This window comes from Octopus sinensis, linkage group LG14 (genome assembly GCF_006345805.1).
Source record: "Octopus sinensis linkage group LG14, ASM634580v1, whole genome shotgun sequence".
Taxonomy (NCBI): Eukaryota; Metazoa; Mollusca; class Cephalopoda; order Octopoda; family Octopodidae; genus Octopus; species Octopus sinensis.
Genome location: NC_043010.1, coordinates 11,557,938 through 11,585,336, shown reverse-complemented (window position 1 = coordinate 11,585,336; position 27,399 = coordinate 11,557,938). Strand labels below are relative to the sequence as shown.

Below are 27,399 nucleotides of genomic sequence, written 5' to 3'. Positions count from 1 at the left end.
ATGAAATTATTGTATACAGTGCTCAGGTGCACCACAACTTGTCAAAAGTGCATATAAAGCATATGCAGTAATGTACAAATGCCTGGAAAGTAAACAGTGTATGAGTCAGATACATGCTTGCATGTGTATGGAGGGGAGAAAATCAGGTGTAGTGTTGGCGAATCTCAGAAAGCATGGAAGTTTTGAAGGATGCAGTGCTCCGACAACTAACAACTGATGCCGGCAGTTTGTTCCATGCTTCAGCAACTCTTAGTGTGAAAAAATGTTTCCTGAAGTCATGGGAACTGTGCTGTTTTCTGACTTTGTAAATATGTCCACGGGTGTTAGATGGGTGGAGTTAAGAAATATTTGAAATCAAATTTATTTGGTGTTTTTTTTTGTGTCATTCAGTGTTATTAATTTTAAGTTACTTGCCTTGCTTTAAAACATTTAAAAAGAAATTTATTCACTAGTTTAATAGGATACCTAATTTTATTTATTCTTGTTTTTTTTTTTTCAGGCCAAAGAGCTTTTGCTGAGCAGTTAAAATGATGTCAGTTGTGCAAGTTAGCAGCAGAGAAATGTTAGCTGAAACTTGTATAATTATGTTGCTCTTACAAAGATGTTTCTCTGTTGATTTGACTTACCATGTTGAAGAAGAAAAGAACTCTGGTACTTACATCGGAAATATTGCAGCAGATTCCTTGCTTATGGATAGTGTTGCACTGCAAGACCACGGTCAAATTACATTCAATCAACTACAACAGAGGCAATCGGAAAGAGCTCAATTGTTTAATGTCTCAAAGACTGGAAAATTATACACCACTGAAAAAATTGATGCCGAGGTCCTGTGTACCTACAACACAGAATGCTTCAGAATAATCAAAGTTGCTGTGCATCGTGCTGATTCCTTCATGCAGATTTTGAAGATAAAAGTATATATCGAAGATGTTAATGATAATTATCCAGTGTTTCCAAAAGAAAGCATCAGCATAGAATTTTCAGAAGAACACAGCAAAGGAGTGAAGAGGTCTTTGCCAAATGCTATCGATCGAGACGTCAGCTTTCGTAATTCCCAAGTTTCGTATGTCTTGGAAAAGAACCTCAATGAACCGTTCACACTTTCAGTGACTAAAAGAGGTTTTGGAACATCAGAATTAGGGATTGTATTAGAAGAGAGTCTCGATCGAGAAATAAAGGATACTTACATGTTACAAGTTATAGCAAAAGATGGTGGTGTTTCACCTAGACAAGGTGTTTTGAAGGTTCAAATATCAGTGATAGATGTAAATGACAACCCTCCAGTGTTCTCTGATAAGGTATATAACGTGTCAATTAAAAACACACACAGAACATCAGTACCAATTATTATTTTATCCGCAAAAGATTTAGATTATGGTAAGAACAGTCAGGTTTCTTATCATTTCAGTTCCAAAACATCAGAAGGTACTAAAAAGCAGTTCAGATTAGATGAAAACAGTGGTGAAGTTTTCTTGAGAGGAAAAGTTTCTTCAAATCGTATATCGAGTTTGAAATTATATATAGATGCAACAGATGGTGGAAATCCCCCATTAAGCTCAATTGCTTTGGTGTTGGTGAATATTGTCAGCCAACAGAATAATGCTCCCACCATTGAAATAAATTTTGTTTCTCGTTTAAAGGAGAATGTTGCTGCAATATCAGAAGGCATAAAAGTGGGAAGTTTCATTGCATATGTCAATGTTATTGACAATGATATCGGACTGAACGGTGAAGTCGACTGTGAAATAACACATGAGAAATTCCAATTGTTAAACTTAGGATCGAATGAATATAAAATAATAATGAAAAAACAAGTGGATAGGGAAGTCAAAGAATTTTACGATATTCAACTCATATGTCAAGATAAAGGATCTCCTTCGCTGAAAACGGTAAGAAAGTTTTCCATCCAAGTGATGGACGTGAATGATGTGCAGCCTCAGTTCACGAAAGATACCTTTAAATTTCTCACCTACGAAAATGAAAAACCAAGCTTTCCAGTCGGTTTCATTAATGCTACTGACCCTGACTTGGGAGATGGAGGTCGACTGACTTATTATTTGACAGGAAATCGGAAAAAGATCTTCCCATTTGAAATCACAAATAATGGATTCATTTCCACAATTCAGTCGTTAGACCGTGAACAGCAAGATATTTATGAATTTAAGGTTTTTGTCAAAGACAATGGTTCCCCTTCACTAAACAACACAGCAAATGTTATTGTTGAAGTAATGGATGAAAATGATAATGCTCCATATTTTACATTCCCCAGTGTTAATCCATTTAATCTGGATGTCCACTACCATCCACAGAGTAAAAATGACATTACAGTTATCAGAGCATCTGATAGAGACAGGCATGTAAATTCATTTTTAAAATATGAAATAGTTGGAGGTAATAACAAACATTTATTTACAGTCAACCCTTATGCTGGAGTGCTATCTTTCTCTCGCACAGTTTACCAAAATGATGCCGGGTCATACAACCTTCTGTTAGTTGTCAAAGACAGTGGCAGCCCAGTGCTGTCAGCAACAACCACTCTGTCTTTAACACTGACTGTAAGTAATAAGACAGCAAAAATACAGACTACAGTACAGTTACAGTCTGAAGATATGATAGATATAAACTGGGTAATTGTAATTGCAGTAATCGCAGTTTTACTGGCAGTAGCTGTTGCTGTTTTTGTGACTATGTGCATTGTAAAATGCAACAATATAAATTCACATAACCAAAACATCAATCCTAAACTTCACATAAAAAAAGAAAAAAGACTATTAATTTCAAGAGCCAGTACTCCAGGTACAATAAGCAGTAATCCTGGTACAATAACAAGAACTCCAGAAGGGGAGAGGAGTAGAAATATTCAAGCTACAGAAGTGGGTAATCAGCTTTACCCAGGAAGTGAATTACAGAATGAATGGAGATCATCTTGTATAGCCAGAGGACTTTTACCATCTTCACAGGTAAGTTTCTGCTCATGACAAATTCTCTTCCATAATGTATGTTTTTGCAGACATGTCTTTTAGTATCTTAATGTAAACTTACTCTCATAGTCCTTTTTTTTTTATTCTTATATATTTCATGAAAAGTATTGTAGCTTGTAGAGCACCAACTATAATATATATTTTTAAATGAATGAATGGGGAAAATTGCTCAGGGACATGTTCTGCTTAAAAAGATCTTATAATTAAGAGAATATTAATATATTTTTTATTGAGTGAGCCCCTAAAATAGTTAACGAAATAACATAACATTTGTATGAAAAGAAAAAAAACAAACAAAACCTTTGACTGTAATGACTAATTCTGGTAAAAAGAAAATACATGGGAAATTACTACAAAATACAATTATTTAAAAATTGAACATTGATATGCATGACAACAAGAATTATAGGAGATGCGGTAAGTATTGGTATAAGTATATCTCACTGAGAAGGTCTAATAATACCAAAACATCTCCCTTTAGTTGTCTCTATATTTATGAAATATCAGGCCTATTTTCTACTTCAGGCCCAGCCACCCTTCAGTCTTTTAGTAGCTTCAGTTTTTGGAGTCATTTCCCTTATTTTTCTTAGTAAGAATTAGTAATTAAAGTTAATTATTATTTCTCTTCCATAAATGATGTAATTCTAAAAGATTAAAACATTTTTTAGTTCACAACATTATGTATATTAATTCCTATTTAACTGTTTTAAATGGTCATATTATCATTTAAAATATATACTATAGATTATGTTTTATACTTCATATTGCTGCGTTGTCTACACTACTAATCTAAAATCGTACACACCTAAAATTAACCATAAATTACTCTTTGAGTAATAATTATACACTGTAAATTTTTGGAATTATATAGTGCATAGACAAGTCATCTGCATACTATCTGCAATAGAGACAGCAATAATTGTCTGTATCACATATCTTAAATGACTGCTGGGTCCAATATAAAACTCAGACTTATATGTTATATATATTATAGCATATGGCTCTACAACGTTTAGGATTCAAACAGCAAAATAATTTGAATATACTTTCACTGTAAAACAACAACGAATATATATACTATAATACTATAAAAGCAACACAAGGGATGTATTTGTTATCAGAATGGCTAAAGCTTAAGACAATATTATTTCTAGTAATTATTCCAGCACTTTATGTTCTGTGTTCAAATCTCACTCAGGACATTTTTTACCTTTCATTCTTCCAAGACCAATAAAATAAAGTACTCGTCAAGTACTTGGGTCAATGTAATTGACTGTTTACCCATTCATCCTTGCCTCCACCCCACCACCCTCACCATCAAATATCTGGCTTTGTGCTTAATTAAGATGTTCTTATAATTGCCATACATGATATATTATTAATGAAATAACACAAAATATCGCTGCCGAAGGGCAAGTTAGTGGCCTTTGTTGTAGATTATTATAGGTTACAGAACACAAAGGTTACCTTACTGAAAGGCTTGGCGTGGTTGCACTGTATTTAAATGGAGCTGTTAATTAAAACATCTCATCTCTTCATGAAAACATAAGGCTATTGTTTAATATGGTTTCTTCAACATTAAGCAACTGAGAGGTATATATCCCTTCAATAGAACACCAGTCTCTCTCATAGGTACTTTTCACAGGAAAACTCAACACAGATTTTTGAACAATCATGTGATCAGTCACTTTGATACTAACCTGTTTGAGATCATTCCTGGTTCTATGATACACATTTCTTTTAGAGCGATCTAAACTGAAACCTTCCATCAACATTTTGTGTTAATATGTTCCATAGACCAGAAGCTGGTGAACTGGCAGAATTGTTAGCATGCTGGGCAAAATGTTTAGTCTTTACGTTCTGAGTTCAGATTCCACCGAGGTTGACTTTGCCTTTCATCCTTTGTGGTCAATAAAGTAAGTACCAGTTGAACACTGGGGTCGATGTAATCAACTTACCCACTGGTCTTGTGACAAAATTTGAAACCAATATGTTCCATACACCAGGTTAATAATGATAAACTTATTTTACAAAACCTTTCATTATTTTCTAAATTAAATCAAGCAAAGGCTGTGTATTTCACTAGAAATATGGTAACAAAAGGGTTTAAGAACTAAATGTGTCATTCTAAGAAGCAATGAAAATTTCCATGCCAAATTTGAACCCCAAACACATAGACTGGTGGCTTACTACTTTTAACTTACTCAGATCCTTTACATCATTATATTGCTAAAGCTATTACTGATGCTTCTAAGAAGGTTCAGAGAAGCAGGTTATAACAGAGGTTTCTGATATATCAGAGTATAGTAGATTATATCAGAGTTACCCAAGAAATCATACACCTTCAAGAAGTAGTTGCCTTCAGATAAAAGAAATGTCAGAGGATGTCACAGATTTGAAAACAGTCATGTTTTTTTTTCTTCTTCTTAAGATGAAAGAATTTGAAGGAATCTCCAGGTAGCTCTATGCAGTAACCCTTTCAGAGAAAACCAAGAAAGAAAGAAAAACCAAAACAAAAAAAAAATGATAAAAAAAAATATACTATACAAAATAGATTTTAGAGAAAAGCTTAAGATGCTTCATGATAGAATTTGGTTCCTGGAGAAAATGATGGTTATCTGTGAGAAAAGAATACTGAATGCCTTGGAACTAAAGTATATGTGCACATGTGTGTGTATGTGCATGTGTAAGTGCATTCCTGTGTATATTCCAGCGTATATATATAATATGTGTATATATATATATATATATAATATATATACATTCACATATGCATGCATATATGTGTATAAGTTATATAAGTATTTAAGTGCATGTGAGTGTATATGTAAATATATGTATATATATATATATATGTAAATATATGTATATATATATGTATATACATATATATATATATATATATATATAATGTATATATATATTATATATGTAAATATATATATATATATATATGTAAATATATATGTATATATATAATATATATATATATATTATATATGTAAATATATATATATATATATGTGTGTGTGTGTGGTGTGTGTGTGTGTGTATGAATAAATGTATATGTATATATATATATATATATATATATATATATATGCATACACATGTATGTGGATAGATAGCTACATATGTATGTTTTACTATATATTAGTATATATATGTATGTATATATATATATATATATATATATATATACATACATACATACACACACACACACATATATATATATATATCAAGTAGTTATACCATGTATATGCTAAGTTAATAAACTAGTTCTAACCTCAGTTTTGGAAAAATTCTACATGGTTTGGATCATTAATACCTCATAAAAAAATAGACATGAAAGCCACAACTTCCCATTCCCTCCGGATTACTAGCACTTGATAATAGATAGTGATTCCCCTCCCTTCATCAACCAATCTAAACTAGCCCCCATGAGTGTTCATCATGAATCAATCAATGCCAGTTGTGGGAAGCCAATCAGGTGTTGTCACTGCCACAGACAGCATGCATGCGTGAGTGTGTGCGAGTGAGTGAGTGAGTGTATATATGTGTGTGCATGAGTGTATGTATAAGTGTGTATGTGTGTGTTTGTGTATTGTTCTGTCAGAATGTCTGGAGAAATATACTCAGAGATTCTTGCTGCAAGAAGCATTAATAGTAAAGTTAGCACTAACATATTTGGCGCAGTGAGCCTGTAAATTTTAATCAATTATATTGTCACCAAAGTAATAAAGATCAGACTCATAACTCTACTACATTTTATATTTAATTAATTTTAATTAATTTAAATTCAGGGTTGTTTCTTTTCTTGACCAGAATAAGTCTCCTAGATAACGATTTTTTTTTTTTTTCCTCTTGTTTTGTCTCATGACTAGATGTGTAATCTTAATTAATTAAAATTTCTTGACTGGCTGAATTTCTGACAATCACATTCTGAACTGATTTCTTGATTCAAGGATTACATATACCGTCTTTAATATTTACACCTTGCTTTCAAGCAGTGTCTTTGAATACATTATATCAGGATGTTGCCTTTCCTATTAGATGTTTACGTGATTGTCTTGCTTGCTAATATGACTGTCTGTGATTGAATTTAATAAGAATGATACAGCCAGTTAGCCTGAAAAGCAACCTAATAAAGGTGACAGATTATTAAAATGTTCCACGATTTTGTTTCTGTTATTTTTTTGTTATTTTTATATATGTATTGTACATTTTTTTTTTTATTTCTTCGTTGTAATTTAATAACACCATCCATGAATGTTTATGTCACTGTTGTCAAGAATAACTTTGCTGTAAGCTTCAGGCTTGAAGACTTATCTCAGAATTAAATTACTGGAAATAATATTAAATAGATGGTAAGAATATAAAAGTATTTTCACATTATTCTATGGAAAAGGAAACTATAAAAGACGTTTATGCATACACAACGTACTTCCTTAAAGAACCATAAAAATAACTTCAGGCTAAATTCCGATGGCATGTTTATCGTGTTAGTGGTTGAAGATTACAAGGTAAGGATTTAAAGGAAAGAGAAGAAAATGGTCTGAGCGAACACTCTGCTGCAATATAATTCAGTAAACACTAGATATAAAAATAAATCAGAATAAAATAGAATAATGAAGAAGTTTGTGGACAGGGATTAAGATCTGGTATGCCATTACTGTACTGTACTGCTGTTTTTATATATTGCTGTACTGGTCGACAACCTTCTTCCAGTTTGCATCAAAGTCTTGTATTCTTTCTTTGTACATGTAAATATTCCTGTCAGGTATTGAATTAGAGAACACTTTATATCCTTTTCCTCCATCCAAGTAGATACGATTTGGCCTCTCCGAGTTGCCATTCTACAACTATTGATAAATAAATCTTAAGCTTCTCTAAGAATGATTTCATTCCTTGTCATACCAAGACTAATCTAATAGAGACATTGATCTGTAGTTTGGCAGAGCTCCCAATTAACTTCACTTATCTTCTTGCTAATTAACAGTTACACTTTTAACTTGGCCTCAACTAATTGCTGCAATGCTTGCTTTCGTAGCTTCCTCTCGAAATTCTCTCTCCTAAGGCTTAACAGCAACATTCTAAAACTTATTTTGGGGAAATTATTAAATTAATGTTGCTGAAGGCCAAAAGGGCAAAGGTTATTACAATAACTATATTTTATATCCTGTTTCTGGCTTGCTCCTATAATGATTTCCTTAATATCTTGGCATCCAGCTCCTACTAGAATATTCCCAAGCAAAATTCTTTAATCTTTGAAGTTATGAAATGGGCTAGATAAACTTCTTAAAGGTTTCCAATTAATTAAATCAGTTGTTTTTACTTATTTCAACCCAATGCCGTTGATTGAAAATATCAAAAATTTTTTTAAAAAAGTAAATATATAAATAAATAAATAAACAAATAAATAGAAGAAGGAAAATTAAAGATGTTCTCACATTCAAGTTTACTGTTTAACCCAGAGATTTATAATAGACAACCCTTTAATTTCGGTATTTTTTTCTCATTTGCTGACTTAATTAGAGTTACAGGAGAAATGGGTAGATTGGCAGAATATCAGAATAAATGCCTTTCTGTTATTAAGCACTGTCCATTTTCATTTGGAACTTAAAGCTGGCCAGAGTCAATTATATCTTTCCTTCATTCTAGGGTCAGTAAATTAAGACCTAGCTGTTGTTGTTTAGCCCACAGATTAATGTTGATTAAGTTGACCAATGATGAAAAACATTCCAACCAGGCCCAACCCAGCTTTTAAAGAGAATCTATAACAACATTTCCTCTTTCCTTGTTTTAAATGGCATGAGGAAATTAACAGGGATTTAGCTGTTATTTCTATCAAGTCATGTAATCATGTAGAGGCTCCCTTATTAGTTTTGATTGTCAATAAGGACCAGTTATATACATTTTTTTTTGTTTTATTCCCCCCTTAGTTACAAGAATCAATGAAGGTGTGCATGCCTCTGTGGCTAATGATCATAAAGTCATGGGTTCATTTCTTGAAGTAGGTAGCAGGTCGTGTCCTTGAGCAAGGCATTTCATTTTAAATTGCTCCAGTTCACCCAGCTGAAAATGAATGACTGTAGCAACTGAAGGGTTAATCTCTTCAGGAATTAGCCTTATACTATAAGCTGCTTAAATGCTATGAGAATATCCCCCTCCTCCATCATCCTCATCATCACCTTCATCATCATCTTCATCATCATCTTCATCATCCTCATCATCATCGTTCTCACCACTACAACCATCATTTAACCCTTTCATTACCAACCCTGCTGTAACCGGCTCTGGCTCTGTAGTACAAATGTCTTGTTTTCATAAGTTTTTAATTAAAATCTTCCACCAAACCTTAGTCACAATTTATGTTCCTAACACTAGCTTAATGATAACGATGTTATTTTACTAAATTCTTTGTTATATCTAAAAATAATTCAGAGAAACACTGAGCCTCTCAAAATAAATACAGTAATGAGAGGATTAATGTCCACTTTCCCATGCTTTAATGGGTCAGACAGAATTTGTTGAGGCACACTTTCTACAGCCGGATACCCTTCATGTCATCAACCCTCACCTGCTTCCAGGGAAAGTAATAATATTTCATCCTAGCCAGACATGGTTTTCATGGAAAACTAAGAATGAACAACACCACTTGTAAGGTAGTGATCCTTGTTTACAACCATTCGCATGTCAAGACAACAACATGTAGAAACACACACATACATGCACACACACACACACACACACACATATTTATACATAATTAGAGATAAAACTATTTTAATGATTTTATCAAGTGACCAGAGTTAAATAAAACCATATGGGTAACAATTTATATTAATATATAATTATATAAATATAATTATATATATGTATGTATTTATATATATATATATATATATATATATATATATATATATATATATATATATATATAATATATATATATATATGTATGTATTTATATATATATATATGAACCAAATTCGATGACTGGCCCCCGTGCCAGTGGAGCGCTAACAGCTCCATCCGAGCGGGATCACTGCCAGAGCAGCTGTCTGGCTTCTGTGCCGGTGACACGTAAAAAAAGCACCATTTGAGTGCGATTGTTACCAGCATCGCCTTACTGGCACTTGTGCCAGTGGCATGTGAACAAAGCATTTGAGCAAGGCCATTGCTAGTGCTGCTGGACTGACTCCTGTGCAGGTGGCACGTAAAAAAACCCATTTGAGTATGGCTGTTGCCAGTACCGCCAGACTGGCCCTCATGCCGGTGGCATGTAAAAGCACCCACACAACTCTCGGAGTGGTTGGCGTTAGGAAGGGCATCCAGCTGTTAACTCTGCCAGATCAGATTGGAGCCTGGTGCACCCATCTGGTTCGCCAGTCCTCAGTCAAATCGTCCAACCCATGCTAGCATGAAAAGCAGAAATTAAATGATGATGATGATGATTTATTATGTACGTATGCATGTATGTACTTATATTTGTGTGTGTGGGTATATATATATATATATATATATAAATATATGACAGGCTTCTTACAGTTTTCTCCACCAAATTCACTCACAAGGCTTTGGCTGGCCTGAGACTTTTGTAGAAGACACTTGATCAAGGTACCACATGGTGAGATTGAACCTGTAACTATATCTGGTACTTATTCTAATGGTCTCTTTTGCAAAACTGCTAAGTTACAGGGATGTAAACACACCAACACCACTTGTCAACGATGGGGGACAAACACATATGCAAAGACTCACACACATATATATATACATAGCTACATGCATATATATATGAGGGGCTTCTTTTCAGTTTCCTTCTGGCAAATCCATTCACAAGTCGTTTTGTCGATCTGAGCCTATAGTAGAAGACACTTGTCCAAGGTGCCACGCTGTGGGACTGAACCCAGGACCATGTAGTTGGGAAGCAAACTTCTTACCATACAGCCACACCTGTGTCTCATTCTTCCCACACAGCCATGTCAACATATCTCCTTCTCTTTTTTCTCTTTTACTTGTTTCAGTCACTTGACTGCGACCATGCTGGAGCACCGCCTTTAGTCGAGCAGATCGACCCCGGGACTTATTCCTTGTAAGCCCAGTACTTATTCTATTGGTCTCTTTTGCCGAACCGCTAAGTGACGGGGACATAAACACACCAGCATCAGTTGTCAAGCAATGCTAGGGGGACAAACACAGACACACAAACATATACACACACATACATATATATATATATATATATATATATACGACAGGCTTCTTTCAGTTTCCGTCTACCAAATCCACTCACAAGGCATTGGTCGGCCCGAGGCTATAGTAGAAGACACTTGCCCAAGGTGCCATGCAGTGGGACTGAACCCGGAACCATGTGGTTGGTAAGCAAGCTACTTACCACACAGCCACTCCTATGTATATTCAAATTACTAACATTAAGATCCAACAAAGAATTTTAAAATAAAAGGATGCATGAAGAGAATTTGTAAGTAAAAATATAAGGAATTCCCCAAAGAAATGGATTGCTGCTATATAACAGCATTAGAGCGTTCTTTACTTTTGACTTGAAATATTTAACCTGAAATATGTAATACCATGAACATTGGTATTTTAATAGGAAACTATTATAGTTTTCATATTGATATGCAACTGTCAATGAAGGTTCTTCTGTCTCTTGTGGGGCTATAATCAGCTCTAGAATCTCCTTGCCTTAGGAACAGGATCAGCATATTTATCATCAGTGTAATTTTAAGCATTCTAAAAGATAATGCCGTTCATTCTTGTATATATATATAATGTATATATATATATATAATATATATATATATATATATATATATACATACATATATATACATATATTTATCTATCTATCTCTCTTTCTCTCTCTATATATATATATTTATCTATCTAAATATATATATAATATATGTTTATATGTGTGTATATATATATATATATATATAATATATGTTCATATGTGTGTGTGTATATATATATATATATACCTTAATCTTTCTCTCTGTCTCTCACTCTTTCTCTCACTCTGACTGTCTGTCTGTCTGTCTCTCTCTCTCTCCCTATATATATATATACATATATATATATATATATAAGGTATAATATATTTATTTGTTTATTTGCATACTTGAGTTTTGTTTTGTTTATCTTGAGATCAATATGATTATCAAGTGTGGGAGATAACGGACATCTTGACATTGCAAGTTCCTTGGAATGACAGATAGTTTTATTACCTTGTGGTTTTATGTCAGGTTCAGAAATCCTTAATTCATGAGGGATACATAAACGTAGATAGGTTCTAAATAATAAGCTACTTTTCATGCAGTCTCTCGATGTAGTCATCTTCAGTTTTCCCATTGTCATCATTATTGTCATTGCCTTATTGCATTATTGTTTCCACCACCCACCACTATCACTACACACAGCATCATCATCATCACAAAGATTAGCAGCAGCACCAGCACCACCATCATTGTTGTCTTCATCAACCACCCTCAGCACGACTATTACCACCAGCAAGCAACATTGCTGGTCAAATCATTTGGAAGTTGTTTCGTGTGACAAGATCTTGGTATCTTGTCGTGCCCAAGTCGCTGTGCATCCTTGATTTTGCACTCTTAAATTTCAGTATTCTACTTCACCTATCTGTAGATTGATCCCCTACTGAAGGGCAGCTAACAACTGCAACCAGTAGTAACATTGTGTACCTACTGAGTTTTTACTTTATCTCATCTGGGGCCAAAATCCCGAAAAGGCTGGTGTGTTTGTCAAAATCCCTGAATATCATTGTGGTTTAGTTGATGTCCAATACACATCACTTATACAACTCAGGAAAATTCAGAGTGGAAGAATCACAAAATGCTTCTTTTTTTTAAAAATTTTATGTTCTCTCTTAGAATTCTGCTGTGCTCAACATTGCTTTTTATCCTTCTTGAAATTGAGCGAATGAAGTATGAGTCAAGTACTGGGAACATATTACTATGCAGTGTTTCTCAATCAGGGTCCATATAGCCATTGGGGTTCCATATAAAATTTTGATGTTAAAATTTAAGTGCAATAAACTGGTTTTATTTCTATAATACACGAAATATTTAAACAATTTTTTAAATACAATTCCTAATATTTAATCATAAAAATATTATAGGATTAGTGATTGTTGTATTGGGCGTGCTGCTAAACCCAGAGCCACCAAATTTCAAGCAAGGGTATAACAAAAGTTTTCCATTAAGTTTTGCGATTAAATTAACAATTAAGGTTATATATTTATAATGAATTTTCCATTTCCAATAAGTGCGCAGCACACACCTAGCACACTTGGAATTAACACCCCTGATGAAATCATATTCTTTTCTACTCTAGGCACAAGGCCTGAAATTTTTGGGAAAGTGGGGCAGTTGATTAGTTCGACCTCAGTACACAACTGGTACTTAATTTATCGACCCTGAAAGGATGAAAGATAAAATAGACCTTGGCAGATTTTGAACTCAGAACGTAAAGATAAACAAAATACTGCCAAGCATTTCGCCCGGTGTGCTAATATTTCTTATTTCTTTACTACCCACAAGGGGCTAAACACAGAGGGGACAAACGGATTAAGTCGATTATATCGACCCCAGTGCGTAACTGGTACTTATTTAATCGACCCCGAAAGGATGAAAGGCAAAGTCGACCTTGGCGGAATTTGAACTCAGAACGTAACGGCAGACGAAATACCGCTAAGCATTTCGCCCGGCATGCTAACATTTCTGCCAGCTCGCCACCATCCAGATGGAATTATATTACAAGGCATATTGTATGTCTTGTATATTAGCATAATCTAAATTAGCTCACACAAAAGTCCCTGATTAAAAGTTCCTGCACACAGTACTTCTTGTCAACCCCTGTTCTAGGAGCAGCTCAAATTTCCCATACCCTAACTGTATCTTAATTGAATCATAAGTAATGATTGTTATAACATCATCACCACCCTTACAATCTGTAGCAGTATCGATAACAATTAGTCATACAATTGGACAATTGTAATTCAGTTATGATACTGTGAAACAAGACAAGCACAGGATCTTACCTCTATCTTCTGTTGTCTCACCTATCAGACTAAGATCTTATTCAACCCTTTAGCTTTCAGATTAATTTATCAAATGTGATGCTTGTTTATCCACATTTTAAAAAGTTAATCATGTAATAAATATAAACATACATTTGAGTGGCTGTGTGGTAAGTAGCTTGTTTACCAACCACATGGTTCTAGGTTCAGTCCCACTGCGTGGCACCTTGGGCAAGTGTCTTCTACTATAGCCTCGGGCCAACCAAAGCCTTGTGAGTGGATTTGGTAGACACAAACTGAAAGAAGCCCGTTGTATATATGATATGTATATATATATGTGCATGTGTGTGTTTGTGTGTCTGTGTTTGTCCTCCTAGCATTGCTTGACAACCGATGCTGGTGTGTTTATGTCCCCGTTACTTAGCAGTTCGGCAAAAGAGACTGATAGAATAAGTACTGGGCTTACAAAAGAATAAGTCCCGGGTTCGAGTTGCTCGATTAAAGACGATGCTCCAGCATGGCCGCAGTCAAATGACTGAAACAAATAAAAGAGTAAACGAGTATTTGCTTTTTATAAGCATTGAAAATGTGCATTGTACAATACATATAAGATAATAATACATGTTTTTGACTCTTATCAAAAAACAAATGTTTGTTTGTTTATATACGCCTAGTTGTCCATTTAGCTCTATAGTGTCTGAATTTGCAGATAAATTTGTCAGCTGACAGCCGAGCTTAATGGTAAAGCACTCAGCAAAGGTCTTTGTGGGATATAGGTTCAAGTCCCATGGCTGTTGACAAATTTTTCCTCTTTATGAGGATAATTTACCCAATATTTTTGCTGTTCTAGCAGCATTTCTGCATTAGAAAAAAAATTATTTGTGTCGTATAATCATGTAGTATTTGTAACTTCAAGATTTTGAAGATGTGATTGTTCATTTTTAGAATGACATTGTAGGGTAGGTGTGAAAGGCTAGATCTGGCCAGTTAAAATATTTGGGCCGGATATGACTAGTTTAAATGCTAAAGGATTAATCACTTTATTCAAAGTTTATATCCACTACAAGGTTTAGTCGTTGTTTAGCCATTGGTGGTTTGTGTGTTTCAATGACCCTGAGAATATGCCAGTAGAGTGCGAGTTCTTGGTAGGACCTTCTACGCTGAACAGGTCAAAGTCAAAAATCTGGTCTTTTCCAACAGGGATAACACACAGTCACTTCACATATCAAAGAAAGAGTTTTTTTAACTTCATCTTGTAGTCATGCACACAACATGCATATGAAAACATCTTGTGGTGTTCTCATATGGATAACATTGTGGGAATCTCAAAGTCAGGGGGTTTTGCTTTCGGATGCTATTAATTTGGTGGCTTGTTTTTGGATGCAATCTGTGATGTCTGTGTATGTAGAAGCACTTCTGTCTGAGATGTAAAACCTGTATTCCAGTGTTGATCTCTTCTGAATTGTGTAGAGTTAATCTACAACAGTTGATTGCTGAAGATTTTCTAGCTTTAGAGAGTAAAACTAGTCTTTTTGCTGTTATCCATATAAGAATACCAGAAGGGATCAACAGGGATAATGAAACCTAGCATTTGTTGTAGCTTTGAGGATTTTAGTTGCATGTTTTGTGTGACTAGAACTGAGGTACAAAACCATTTACAGGAACTGAGTAGCCACTGTGTCTTTTCTACTCTAGGCACAAGGACTGAAATTTGGTTGGGGGAGGTCAGTCCATTAGATCAACCCCAGTATGCAACTGGTACTTAATTTATCGATTCTGAAAGGATGGAAGGCAAAGTCAACCTCAGCAGAATTTGAATTAAGAACATAAAGACAGATGAAATACCTATTTCTTTACTACCCACAAGGGGCTAAACACAGAGGGAACAAACAAGGACAGACAAATGGATTAAGTTGATTATATCGACCCCAGTGTATAACTGGCACTATTTAATTGACCCCGAAAGGATGAAAGGCAAAGTCGACCTCGGTGGAATTTGAACTCAGAACGTAGCAGCAGACAAAATACTGCTAGGCATTTCGCCCGGCGTGCTAACGTTTCTGTCTTATTGCTACTAGAGTTTTGTAGAGTTAGTTGGTTTCAAAGGGGAAATCAAGTCTTCGGGATTCTTGCTAATGTAAGAACATCAAGAGAGGTTTTTTATATGCATGCTGTCTCTAGTCATATGATTCAGAGGGCCAGTTACTCACTTTCCATGGCATGTAAGGGACCAAAATCACAACGTTCCCCTTCAACAGGATGCTAGTCCATCACATGGTTTCTTATTTGCAGCTGAGTAAACTGATGCAACATGAAATGAAGTGTTTTTACTCAAGAATGCAATACTCTGCCTAGTCTGGGAATTGAAACCATAATCTTGCAATTGCGAGTGCAACACCCTACCCACTAGGCTATATACTTTTATGTGACTTGGAGATGAACTGTAAAACTGTTTGCATATGTGTTCCTATTGCTGTTGGGGGAGATAAGATTGATATGTCAGCGGCGTGCTGGCAGAGACGTTAGCATGCCGGGCAAAGCGCTTCGTGGTATTTCACCCGTCGCTACGTTCTGAGTTCAAATTCCGCCGAGGTCGACTTTGTCTTTCATCCTTTTGGGGTCAATAAATTAAGTACCTATTTCTTTATTACCCACAAGGGGCTAAACACAGAGAGGACAAACAAGGACAGACATAGGTATTAAGTCGATTACATAGACTCCAGTGCGTAACTGGTACTTAATTTATCGACCCCAAAAGGATGAAAGGCAAAGTCGACCTCGGCGGAATTTGAACTTACAACATAATGCAGACGAAATACGGCTACGCATTTCGCCTGGCGTGCTAACGTTTCAGCCAGCTTGCCGCAGATAAATTAAGTACCAGTTACTCACTGGGGTCGATTTAATTGACTTAATCCGTTTGTCTGTCCTTGTTTGTCCCCTCTGTGTTTAGCCCCTTGTGGGTAATAAAGAAACAAAAAAAAAGATTGATATGCCATTAAATTAAAAAGAAACCCGAGTAAATCCACGGAAAGGAACTTCAGCCTAGTCACAGAACGTTCTAAATATAGGGATCAAATACTCTCAGACTGGCATCAACAAACACTGTGTTGTCTTTTAAATAGGGACCACATACTTCAAATGCTAAATCTTAAGAAGTAGATTCTTGGTAAAAACAAGGTTTGTTATTGCTAAAATTGCATCAAAAGAATTCTTGGACTATCAAGCACTTTCAAGTCATAAGTCTCCAAGATTCTCTTCTTCTTCTTCTTCTTCTTCTTCTTCTTCTTCTTCTTCTTCTTCTTCTTCTTCTTCTCTTCTTCTTCTTCTTCTTCTTCTCTTCTTCTTCTTCTCTTCTTCTTCTTCTTCTTTCTCCTTCTACCTTCTGCTCCACTTCCTGCTTCTCCTGCTCCCCCCTCCTCCTTCTCCGCCACCACTGCTGCCACCACCACAACTGCAACCATTTCCACTACCACTACCGCTACCGTCACCACCACTACCACCACCACCACCACCACCTCCACCACCACTGATGCTAACTGTAACTAATACCACTAATATTGCATTTCCCCTTCAATAGTTGTTACAGAATGATTATAAGACAGAAAGGAAATCATTCTGCATGTTGTTACCGTTGCGTGTTTGTAGTTGCATGTCGTATGCATGACAAGAAGGTGAAGTACAGAACTGTTCCTTTGATGTGTGCAGCACTTGTGTGTTATTGCTGTTGGAAGAGACAAGATTGATATGTCATTTGCCATTAAAGCTAAAATCTAGAAAGAAAACTCATGTAAACCCATTGAAGGGAACTTCAACCAAGTCAGACAGGATTCAGAATGCTGTAATCACATCCCTTGATCCCCAACACCAGCAGCAACAGAACTTTGGTTTGCTATTATATTCTAAATAAGGACCACGCATTTCAAATTATAAAGATTAGGCAACATTCTATCTGTCATTAATCATCGTTAAGTCAATACTGATTGAACTGAGGAGTGATCAAATACAATCCAGTTGTGACCGTCCCATCATTTTCGGTGAATTTTACAAATACATTATTCAGAGTGTCCTTCCTTGTTTGATTCCCTTTCATACAGGCCTGCTTGAGCCCTTGATTTATGTACAAATTTTTCATTTCAAAGTGTTTGTAAATATAGGCGCGGGAGTGGCTGTGTGGTAAGTAGCTTGCTAACCAACCACATGGTTCCGGGTTCAGTCCCACTGCGTGGCATCTTGGGCAAGTGTCTTCTACTATAGCCCCGGGCCGACCAATGCCTTGTGAGTGGATTTGGTAGACAGAAACTGAAAGAAGCCTGTCGTATCTATGTATATATATATATGAGTGTGTGTGTTTGTGTGTCTGTGTTTGTCCCCCTAGCATTGTTTGACAACCGATGCTGGTGTGTTTACGTCCCCGTCACTTAGCGGCTCGGCAAAAAGAGACCGATAGAATAAGTACTGGGCTTACAAAGAATAAGTCCCGGGGTCGATTTGCTCGACTAAAGGCGGTGCTCCAGCATGGCCACAGTCAAATGACTGAAACAAGTAAGAAAAGAAAAAAATTAAAAATTAAAAAAAAACCTCCTCAGATTTTGTACATTTGGTAGTAGTGTCGCTAGAGTGTGTGCACCATTCAGAGCAGTCCTTGAGTTTGATAACTCCCCCTTCCTACCACCCTTTACTGTTGCGGCATTTGACTTAGTGGTTAGGGTGTCAGACTCACGATTATAAGATTGTGGTTTCAATTCCTGGACCGGGCGATGCCTTGTATTCTTAAACAAAACATTTCATTCCATGTTGCTCCAGTCCACTCAGTCGACAAGATTGAGTAGCTGCGAGGGACTGGCATCCTATCCAGGTGGGGAAAACATGCACCATGAAAACTAGGAAACCAGCCCTTGTAAGTTGGCCTGACTCGAGAAGGAAACCTTATGTATTTTTTACACCCTTTGTGCTTACACAGCCAGCCCAGAAATGAAACTCTCTCCCCCCATAAAAAACATTACCTGGGGTGGACTGCCCACTTTCACCTCCCCCAGCTACACTATTGATATTTGACAGAGTTTAAGAGTATCAGATTAAACACCTCATGATATTTGTTTTTGACTCCTTATGTTCTGAAATCAAATCCTACATATTTCAAAGAAGGAACTTCTATGTGGTCATGCAATATGCTGCCAGAAATAGCAGCCAGATCTCCTTCATATTGCTCATTTCCATCTTAAAAGAAGATACTTTGGATTAACATAGTTTGGGGTTTGCTATTCATAAGAAAAAAAAAACGGATGGCCATAATTGGAATACCATTTACCAGAGGTCTGGTCAATCAGAACTGACTTGGCTGGGGTAAATAACAACATTAACAGCTCATGTGAGCTAAGTTGTTTCTATTTGGTTACATAACTTGACAGAAATATTAGCCAGATCTCCTTCTAATTAAACCTTAATATCTTAAAAGAAGTGGAGGCACATGGCCTAGTGGTTAGAGTAGTGGACTTGCAGTCGAGGAATTGCTGGTTCGAATCTCAGACCGGGTGATGTGTGTGTTTATGAGCGAAACACCTAAGCTCCACGTGGCTCCAGCAGAAGTTAATGGTGAACTTCTGCTGACTCTTTTGCCACAACTTTCTCTCACTCTTTCCCCCTGCATCTAGCAGCTCACCTGCAACGGACCAGCATCCCGTCCAGGTGGGGAACCTATATGCCAAGGAAACCGGGAAACTGGCCCTTATGAGCCAGGCATGGCTTGAGAAGGAAAAAACAAACAAAAAATCTTAAAAGAAAGGACTCTTTGAATAAGAGGGTAGAAGTTGAAATGTCATTTTGTCATATGTCAGCATGATACCTTTTAACCAGGGGCTAAACAACATAAATTATCTTCCTCTTATTTTGGTGAACCAATGAGGTTAACCTCTACTTCTTTACTTGATCTTCTAGAAATTGCAGTCAAAAAGGCGTCGAGCTGACAGAAACGTTAGCATGCCGGGTGAAATGCTTAGGGGTATTGCGTCTGCCTTTACATTCTCAGTTCAAATTCCACCGAGGTCGACTTTGCCTTTCATCCTTTCAGGGTCAATAAATTAAGTACCAGTTATGCACTAGGGTCGATGTAATCGCCTTAATCCCTTTGTCTGTCCTTGTTTGTCCCCTCTGTGTTTAACCCCTTGTGGGCAGTAAAGAAATAAGAAATAGCAGTCAAATATCCTTCAAATCACAAACACACACCCACACACATCTGTCTTTCAAAAACCAATAGAATACATTGCATAATGTAATCCTAGATATGCTATATCCGAAAATAAAATGTGATGGTCATGGCAGGAATTCCATTGATCATAGGTCAGTTTGATCAGGCCTGGACTGTTGCTAAACAAAAACAACAACAACAATTCTGCATTTTATATACCTCCTCTTATGGTTACTACTCTTCCTACACCTCCTATTTCCTCCTCTCCCTACAGCACCCTCTTCTACAAATTCTCCTACTCCTCATGATGATGATGATAACAAAGCTCCTCCTCCTAATTATATCACTCCTCCTTTGTATTCAACTCCTCCTACTTTCATGCCCTGTACTTCTCTTAATCTCCCTACACCCTTTTTACTCAATTTCTTGACTCTTCCATCTTTAAGACCCTCCCACTTGTTTTACTCACACATCAGCTCTTCCATCTAATTTCCCTTATGTTTAGCAATCTTTCTAAAAATTTGCCCCTCCCCTCAATCTGCGACCAAATACTTTTCTGCTTTGTTCCCTGCTTTTTTTTTTTTTTTTTTTACTGCCTCACACTCTCTTCTTGCACCACATCTTCCTTTATAAATAGTCATGTAACACACACACACACACACACACCATGTGCACACACACACACACACACACACATACCATGTGCACACACACACACACACACATACCATGTGCACACACACACACACACACATACCATGTGCACACACACACACACACACACATACCATGTGCACACACACACACACACACCATGTGCACACACACACACACACACATACCATGTGCACACACACACACACACACACACACATGCACACACACAAATGAGATAAATAGACACATACAATGCATAAATGCACACACATACATGCATCATCCTTATCATCATCATCATCATCATCATGCTCATTAGCATTAGTATTTTACAATCTTTTATTTGCTATACTTCAATGAATTGAACAAATATAAATACATATACATATATATATATATGAATGCATACACAAATAGCTATCTATATATATATACATATATATATATATATATATATATATATATATCCGTCTATGTATGTATGTATGTATGTATCTATCTATTTATCTATCTATCTATCTACCTATATATATATATATATATATATATTATATATATTATTATATATATATATTATATATATATATATATATATATATATATGTATATATATACATACATATATTTATATGTATATATGCATTTATATATGTATATATGTATGTATATATGTATATATATATATATAATAATATATATATAATATATATATATATAAACATAAAGGGTGAAATATAATTAATTTAATAAAATTAATAAATTTCACCTAGTAGTTTTTTCAGTATGGAAATGACCATATTCGGTAAGGATTATATTAATTATAATAAAGGGTTAATTGCCACAAGTTGCTCAAAACCACATACCAAAAATATTTGAAATAGCAGCCAAATAGGTCACCATTACTACTACTAGAAAAAATAAGTCTCCAGATATACATATACATATATAGTTATATGTATGTATGTATTTACATATATATGTTTATATATATATATATGTATTTATATATATTATATATATATATATATATATATATATATATATATATATTATATATAAACATATATCTTTCTTATCTTTTACTTAGACTGTGGCCATGCTGGGGCACCACCTTAAAGCAGTTTTAGCTGAATGAATGAATCCCAGTTCTTAATTTTTAAGCTTAGTACTTATTCCATTGGTTTGTTTTGCCAAACTGTTAAGTTATGAGGACACAAACATAGCAACACCAGTTGCCAAGTGGTGGTGGTGGTGTTGGTGGAACAAACACATACACAAAGACACACACACACACACTCACAGGCATGTAGCCATATATATATATGACAAGCTTCTTTCAGTTTCCATCTATCAAATCCATTTACAAGGCTTTGATCAGCTCATGGTTATAGTAAGAGACTCTTGCCCAAGGTGTCATACAGTGGGACTGAACCTGGAACCATGTGGTTATGAAGCAAGCTTCTTAACCGTGCAGCCATGCCTGTGTCTATAAGCTTTGCTTGAGAATACTTTTACCGACACACACATGCACACACAGACACAAACATATATGTGTGTATGCAGTGCTGGATTTACCATTGTGCTTAGGTATTCTTACGCACAGGGCTCTGTTGACCAAGGGTCCCATCTTCCAGCCCCACCAAATTTTAACTACTCCTAAATTTCCTAAGCATGTACATCTGACTGTCCAAGTAGGAGGGGTCTCATGTCCTAACTAGTGCAGGGCCTTATTTGTCTTAAATCCAGCACTGTAATATATATTATACATACATGCTTTATATATTATACATACATGTAATATATATTATACATACATGCTTTATATACATGCAGTATATATATTATACATACATGCTTTATACATATACATGTATATAATTTATTTTCATTGAAATCAAGCTGATAGTCATACTTTCCTTTGTAAATATATATTTGTGTGTGCATGTGTAAGTATGTGTGTTTGTGTGTGTGTGAGAGAGAGAGAAAGAGAGACAGAAAGAGAGAGAGAGTGTGTGCATCTGTTTCAAGACACAATTTAAATTTGAAATCATATATTGAATAAAATCCACCTCAAAAGTTCAGCATTTGAATAGTTTTCAAGTGGAAATAAGTGTTGTTGAAATCTAGGAGAAATGTTAGCAGGAGTGGCTGTGTGGTAAGTAGCTTGCTAACCAACCACATGGTTCCGGGTTCAGTCCCACTCCATGGCATCTTGGGCAAGTGTCTTCTGCTATAGCCCCGGGCTGACCAATGCCTTGTGAGTGGATTTGGTAGACGGACATGAAAGAAGCCCGTCGTATATATGTATATGTATATATGTATGTGTGTGTATATGTTTGTGTGTCTGTGTTTGTCCCTCAAGCATTGCTTGACAACTGATGCTGGTGTGTTTACGTACCCGTCACTTAGCGGTTCGGCAAAAGAGACCGATAGAATAAGTACTGGACTTACAAAGATTAAGTCCCGGGGTCGATTTGCTCGACTAAAGGCAGTGCTCCAGCATGGCCGCAGTCAAATGACTGAAACAAGTAAAAGAGAAAAGTGAGAGAGAAAGAGATAACTTAATGCATCATTGTAGATATTTTGATCCATGTTGAGACAGGATCACCACTTTATATTACGAACTATGATTTAAGAGGAGAAATTATTTTCATGTTTGCATTTTAAAGCCATGATCTGAAATCCTATATAAATATGTACTTATAACAGTGTGTGTGTGTGTGGGTTTGTGTGAAGGTACATGGCTTAGTGGTTAAGGTGTTGCACTCACGATTGCGAGATTGTGGGTTCGATTCCCAGATCGGGCGTTACATTGTGTTCTTGAGCAAAGCACTTCATTTCACCTTGTTGCTCTGCGATCATTTCGACATCTGACATGTGGGACCCAGTTGCACCTGTACAGGTATTGTCGATCTGATTGAGAGAGTGAGCTTATGTCTACACAAACATTTGATCATTATATAAACAAATCATCTGTGTGGTTGTTCAGTTAGAAATTATTGAACCCTCATACATCGTCTTACGATGGGAGAATCTATTATTATATACATATACATACATGTATGTATACGCACACACACACATCTATATGTGTGTATATATAGATGTTTTGCTGTAGAAGAGCTCTATGATGTATGTATGTATGTATGTATGTATGTATGCATGTATGTATGTATGGATGTATGTATGTATGTATGCATGCATACATGCATGTATGTATGTATGTATGTATGTATGTATGCATGTATGTATGTATGTATGGATGTATGTATGTATGTATGTATGTATGCATGCATGTATGTATGTATGTATGTATGTATGTATGTATGCATGCATGCATGTATGTATGTATGTATGTATGCATGTATGTATGTATGCATGCATACATGCATGTATGTATGTATGTATGTATGTATGTATGTATGCATGTATGTATGTATGGATGTATATATGTATGTATGTATGTATATATGTATGTATGCATGTATGTATGTATGCATGCATACATGCATGTATGTATGTATGCATGCATGCATTTATGTATGTATGTATGTATCATCATCACAGTTTAATGTCTGCCTTCCATGCTGGTATAGGTGGGACTGTATGTATTTTTGTATAACTAGCTATCTTTCTATCTGTCTGTCTGTCTTTCTGCCTGCCTGTCTTTCTGTCTGTCTGTCTATCTATCTATCTATCTATCTATCTATTTACTTATATGTGTGTGTGTGTGTATCACCATTCTCATCATTTTCAATATCATCATCATTTTAATGTTCCATTTTTCCATGCTTGTATGGGTCAATTCGAATTCTCTGAGGCAATTTTTTTATGACTGGACTCCCTATTTTGTCTCTCAAAGCATCTGTTGTTTCCCAGCAAAGATATATTTCCCCCTAATTGTCAGACATGATTTCGCTGAGAACTTGTAACGAGGGACAATGCTCTGTGATGGTGACAGTCATGTATATATATATATATATATCCAGTGATATCAAGACAAGGAGATACAAACACACACACACAGACATGCACACAAACATACATACACACAAACAGACATACACATGCAAACACAAACATACACTCTCTCTCACACACACGTGCACACACACACATAAACACACATACACACATTGATTAGTAAATCTGATCTTGATCCTGTAGTCATAGTAATAAGCATCCCTGTACACACACACACACACACACACGTGCACGCACACACACACACACACTTGCATGCACACACACACACACACTCACACACACACACACACACACACACACATACACACACACACCAAACTGCAATACGAGCAAACATAAATTTGGTATCTTTCCCAATTTTCCTTCCTCATTCTCTCATTTTCCTTACTTTTCTTTGATGAAGGATATAACCCAAAACATGAAAACCTCTTTTATTTATTTCCATTTTCTTTCTTTTTCTTTCTGTTTTTCATTGTTCACACTCTTTCATTGATATTGTCTTGTTTACTTTTCTACCCTCCTTCTGTCGTGTCTTCATGTATTGTTCATTTGTTTCACTCCTTACTTTATAATATTCCTCATTTTACTTATATTTCCCAACCATGTAGTCCTGAGTATCTCACTGTCTTAAAAAAAAAAAAGACAAAACAAGCATATTGAAATTATGATCCTAAATACACTTTCTAAAACAGAGAAAAGTATGAATGGCCATGGCTGGAATGTATTCCAGTTTATGATTTTTGTATGAGGCAAGCACCCACAAATTCAAACTTACCTGGTTGATTGTAGATAGAATGCAGTTGTACAGGAATGGTAGCTTCAAATCAAGGATGTGCCGTGATCTTTGTTGGAACAAAAAAAATTAAGAATTTTGACTCAAGGCAGTAACAGTTTCAACAAAAGAACTGAAATGTTTGTGCACTGTATGCATGTGACTAAGTATCTTTTATGTAAATAACAAACTCTTTGAACTTCATTCTGGTTTTAGAAAAACCATTGGTATAATTAACATATAGTTTATTAATATATGTGCGGATGTTTGTCCGAGGGCACATAGGCATGTATATGTATATGTGTATATGCATACATATATATATATTTGCCCATATATGTGTGTATGAGTGTGCTTATGCGTGTATATATACATATATGCAGGACTAAATGCACTTATAAAAATATTTCTAAAGCTTAATGAACAGTTTTACTTAAAAGTATTACTGAAAAACTTTACTTAAACAACAACATAATTTCATAAGTAAAATGATTAGTGTGACCTGATTTTTATGGAGTTTAAGAAGTTTATAATATTGATTCAAAATTTTGGCATAAGGCCAGCAAGTTTGACGAAGGAGTAAATCAATTCCTTTGACCCCAGTGCTCAACTGGTATTTATTTTATTGACACCAAAAGGATGAAAGGCAAAGTTGATCTTGGTGGAATTTGAACTCAGAGCATATAGACAGACAAAATGCCAATGAGCATTTTGCCTAGTGTGCTAACCATTCTGCCAACTTACCACTGTTAAGATGCTTATGATATTAATATAAGAACTGGAAACGAAATCAAAAATATGAGATTGAAGTAATTGTTTTTTGCCATGGTAGGCCATGGTGGTATTTGAACTCAGAATGCAAACAGCCAAAACAAACATCACACAGCATATTTTTTTATCCACCTTGGTGAGGTTTGAACTCAGAATACAGAGATGTGGAACAAATACTGCAAGGCATTCTTTCCTTTAACATTCACTGATTTCAGTCTTTGGACTGTGGCCTGGCTAGGAGTACTGCCTTAGAAGATTTTTAGTTGAACAAAGGGTCACCTTGGGGCTCATTTCTATCAGTTAGTTGTTTTATTAATCAAATATTTTTCACATACGGAAACACAACACAACACACACACACATGAACAAGATAAAAACAAACACATACATACATACATACAACACTCACATATATATATGTGTATGTGTGTATATATATATACATGTGTATGTGTGTGTGTATATATATATATATATTTCTTTACTACCCACAAGGGGCTACACACAGAGGGGACAAACAAGGACAGACAAACAGATTACGTCGACCCCAGTGCGTACCTAGTACTTAATTTATCGACCACGAAAGGATGAAAGGCAAAGTCGACCTCGGCGGAATTTGAACTCAGAACATAACGGCAGACGAAATACAGCTACGCATTCGGTTAATGTTTCTGCCATCTCGCCGCCTTATGTATATATATACACACAGGGTGACCAAAAACACAGAACCCACAAATCTTTGAATAAAATTGTTTGAATAAAATGACACAGAGGGATAGATCACGATGAACCGTGGTTCCAACAAGACAGGATCACCCCCCCCCCCCAATACATCAAATGACTCCCTAGCCTGGCTGATAGAGCGATTTCAGGAGAGATTGTTCCGCAAGAAGTGACATTCAATGGGTACCACATTCATCAGACTTGAACCCCACCACCAGATTTTTATCTGTTGGGGTATCTCAAGGATAAT

At 35.7% G+C, this 27,399-nt stretch overlaps 1 protein-coding gene across 3 annotated transcripts in view; it reads left to right on the top strand.

The window, feature by feature from the left end:
* Positions 1-501: 501 nt before the first annotated feature.
* Positions 502-27,399, top strand: part of LOC115219233 (protocadherin alpha-3) — a 78,239-nt gene continuing 51,341 nt past the window's right edge. For all 3 annotated transcript variants that reach the window (XM_029789374.2, XM_036508626.1, XM_029789375.2), the window contains exon 1: positions 502-2,960. In XM_029789374.2, coding sequence (XP_029645234.1) covers positions 528-2,960 — 2,433 coding nt within the window. In that variant the 5' untranslated portion in view covers positions 502-527. The remainder of the gene's footprint in view (positions 2,961-27,399) is intronic.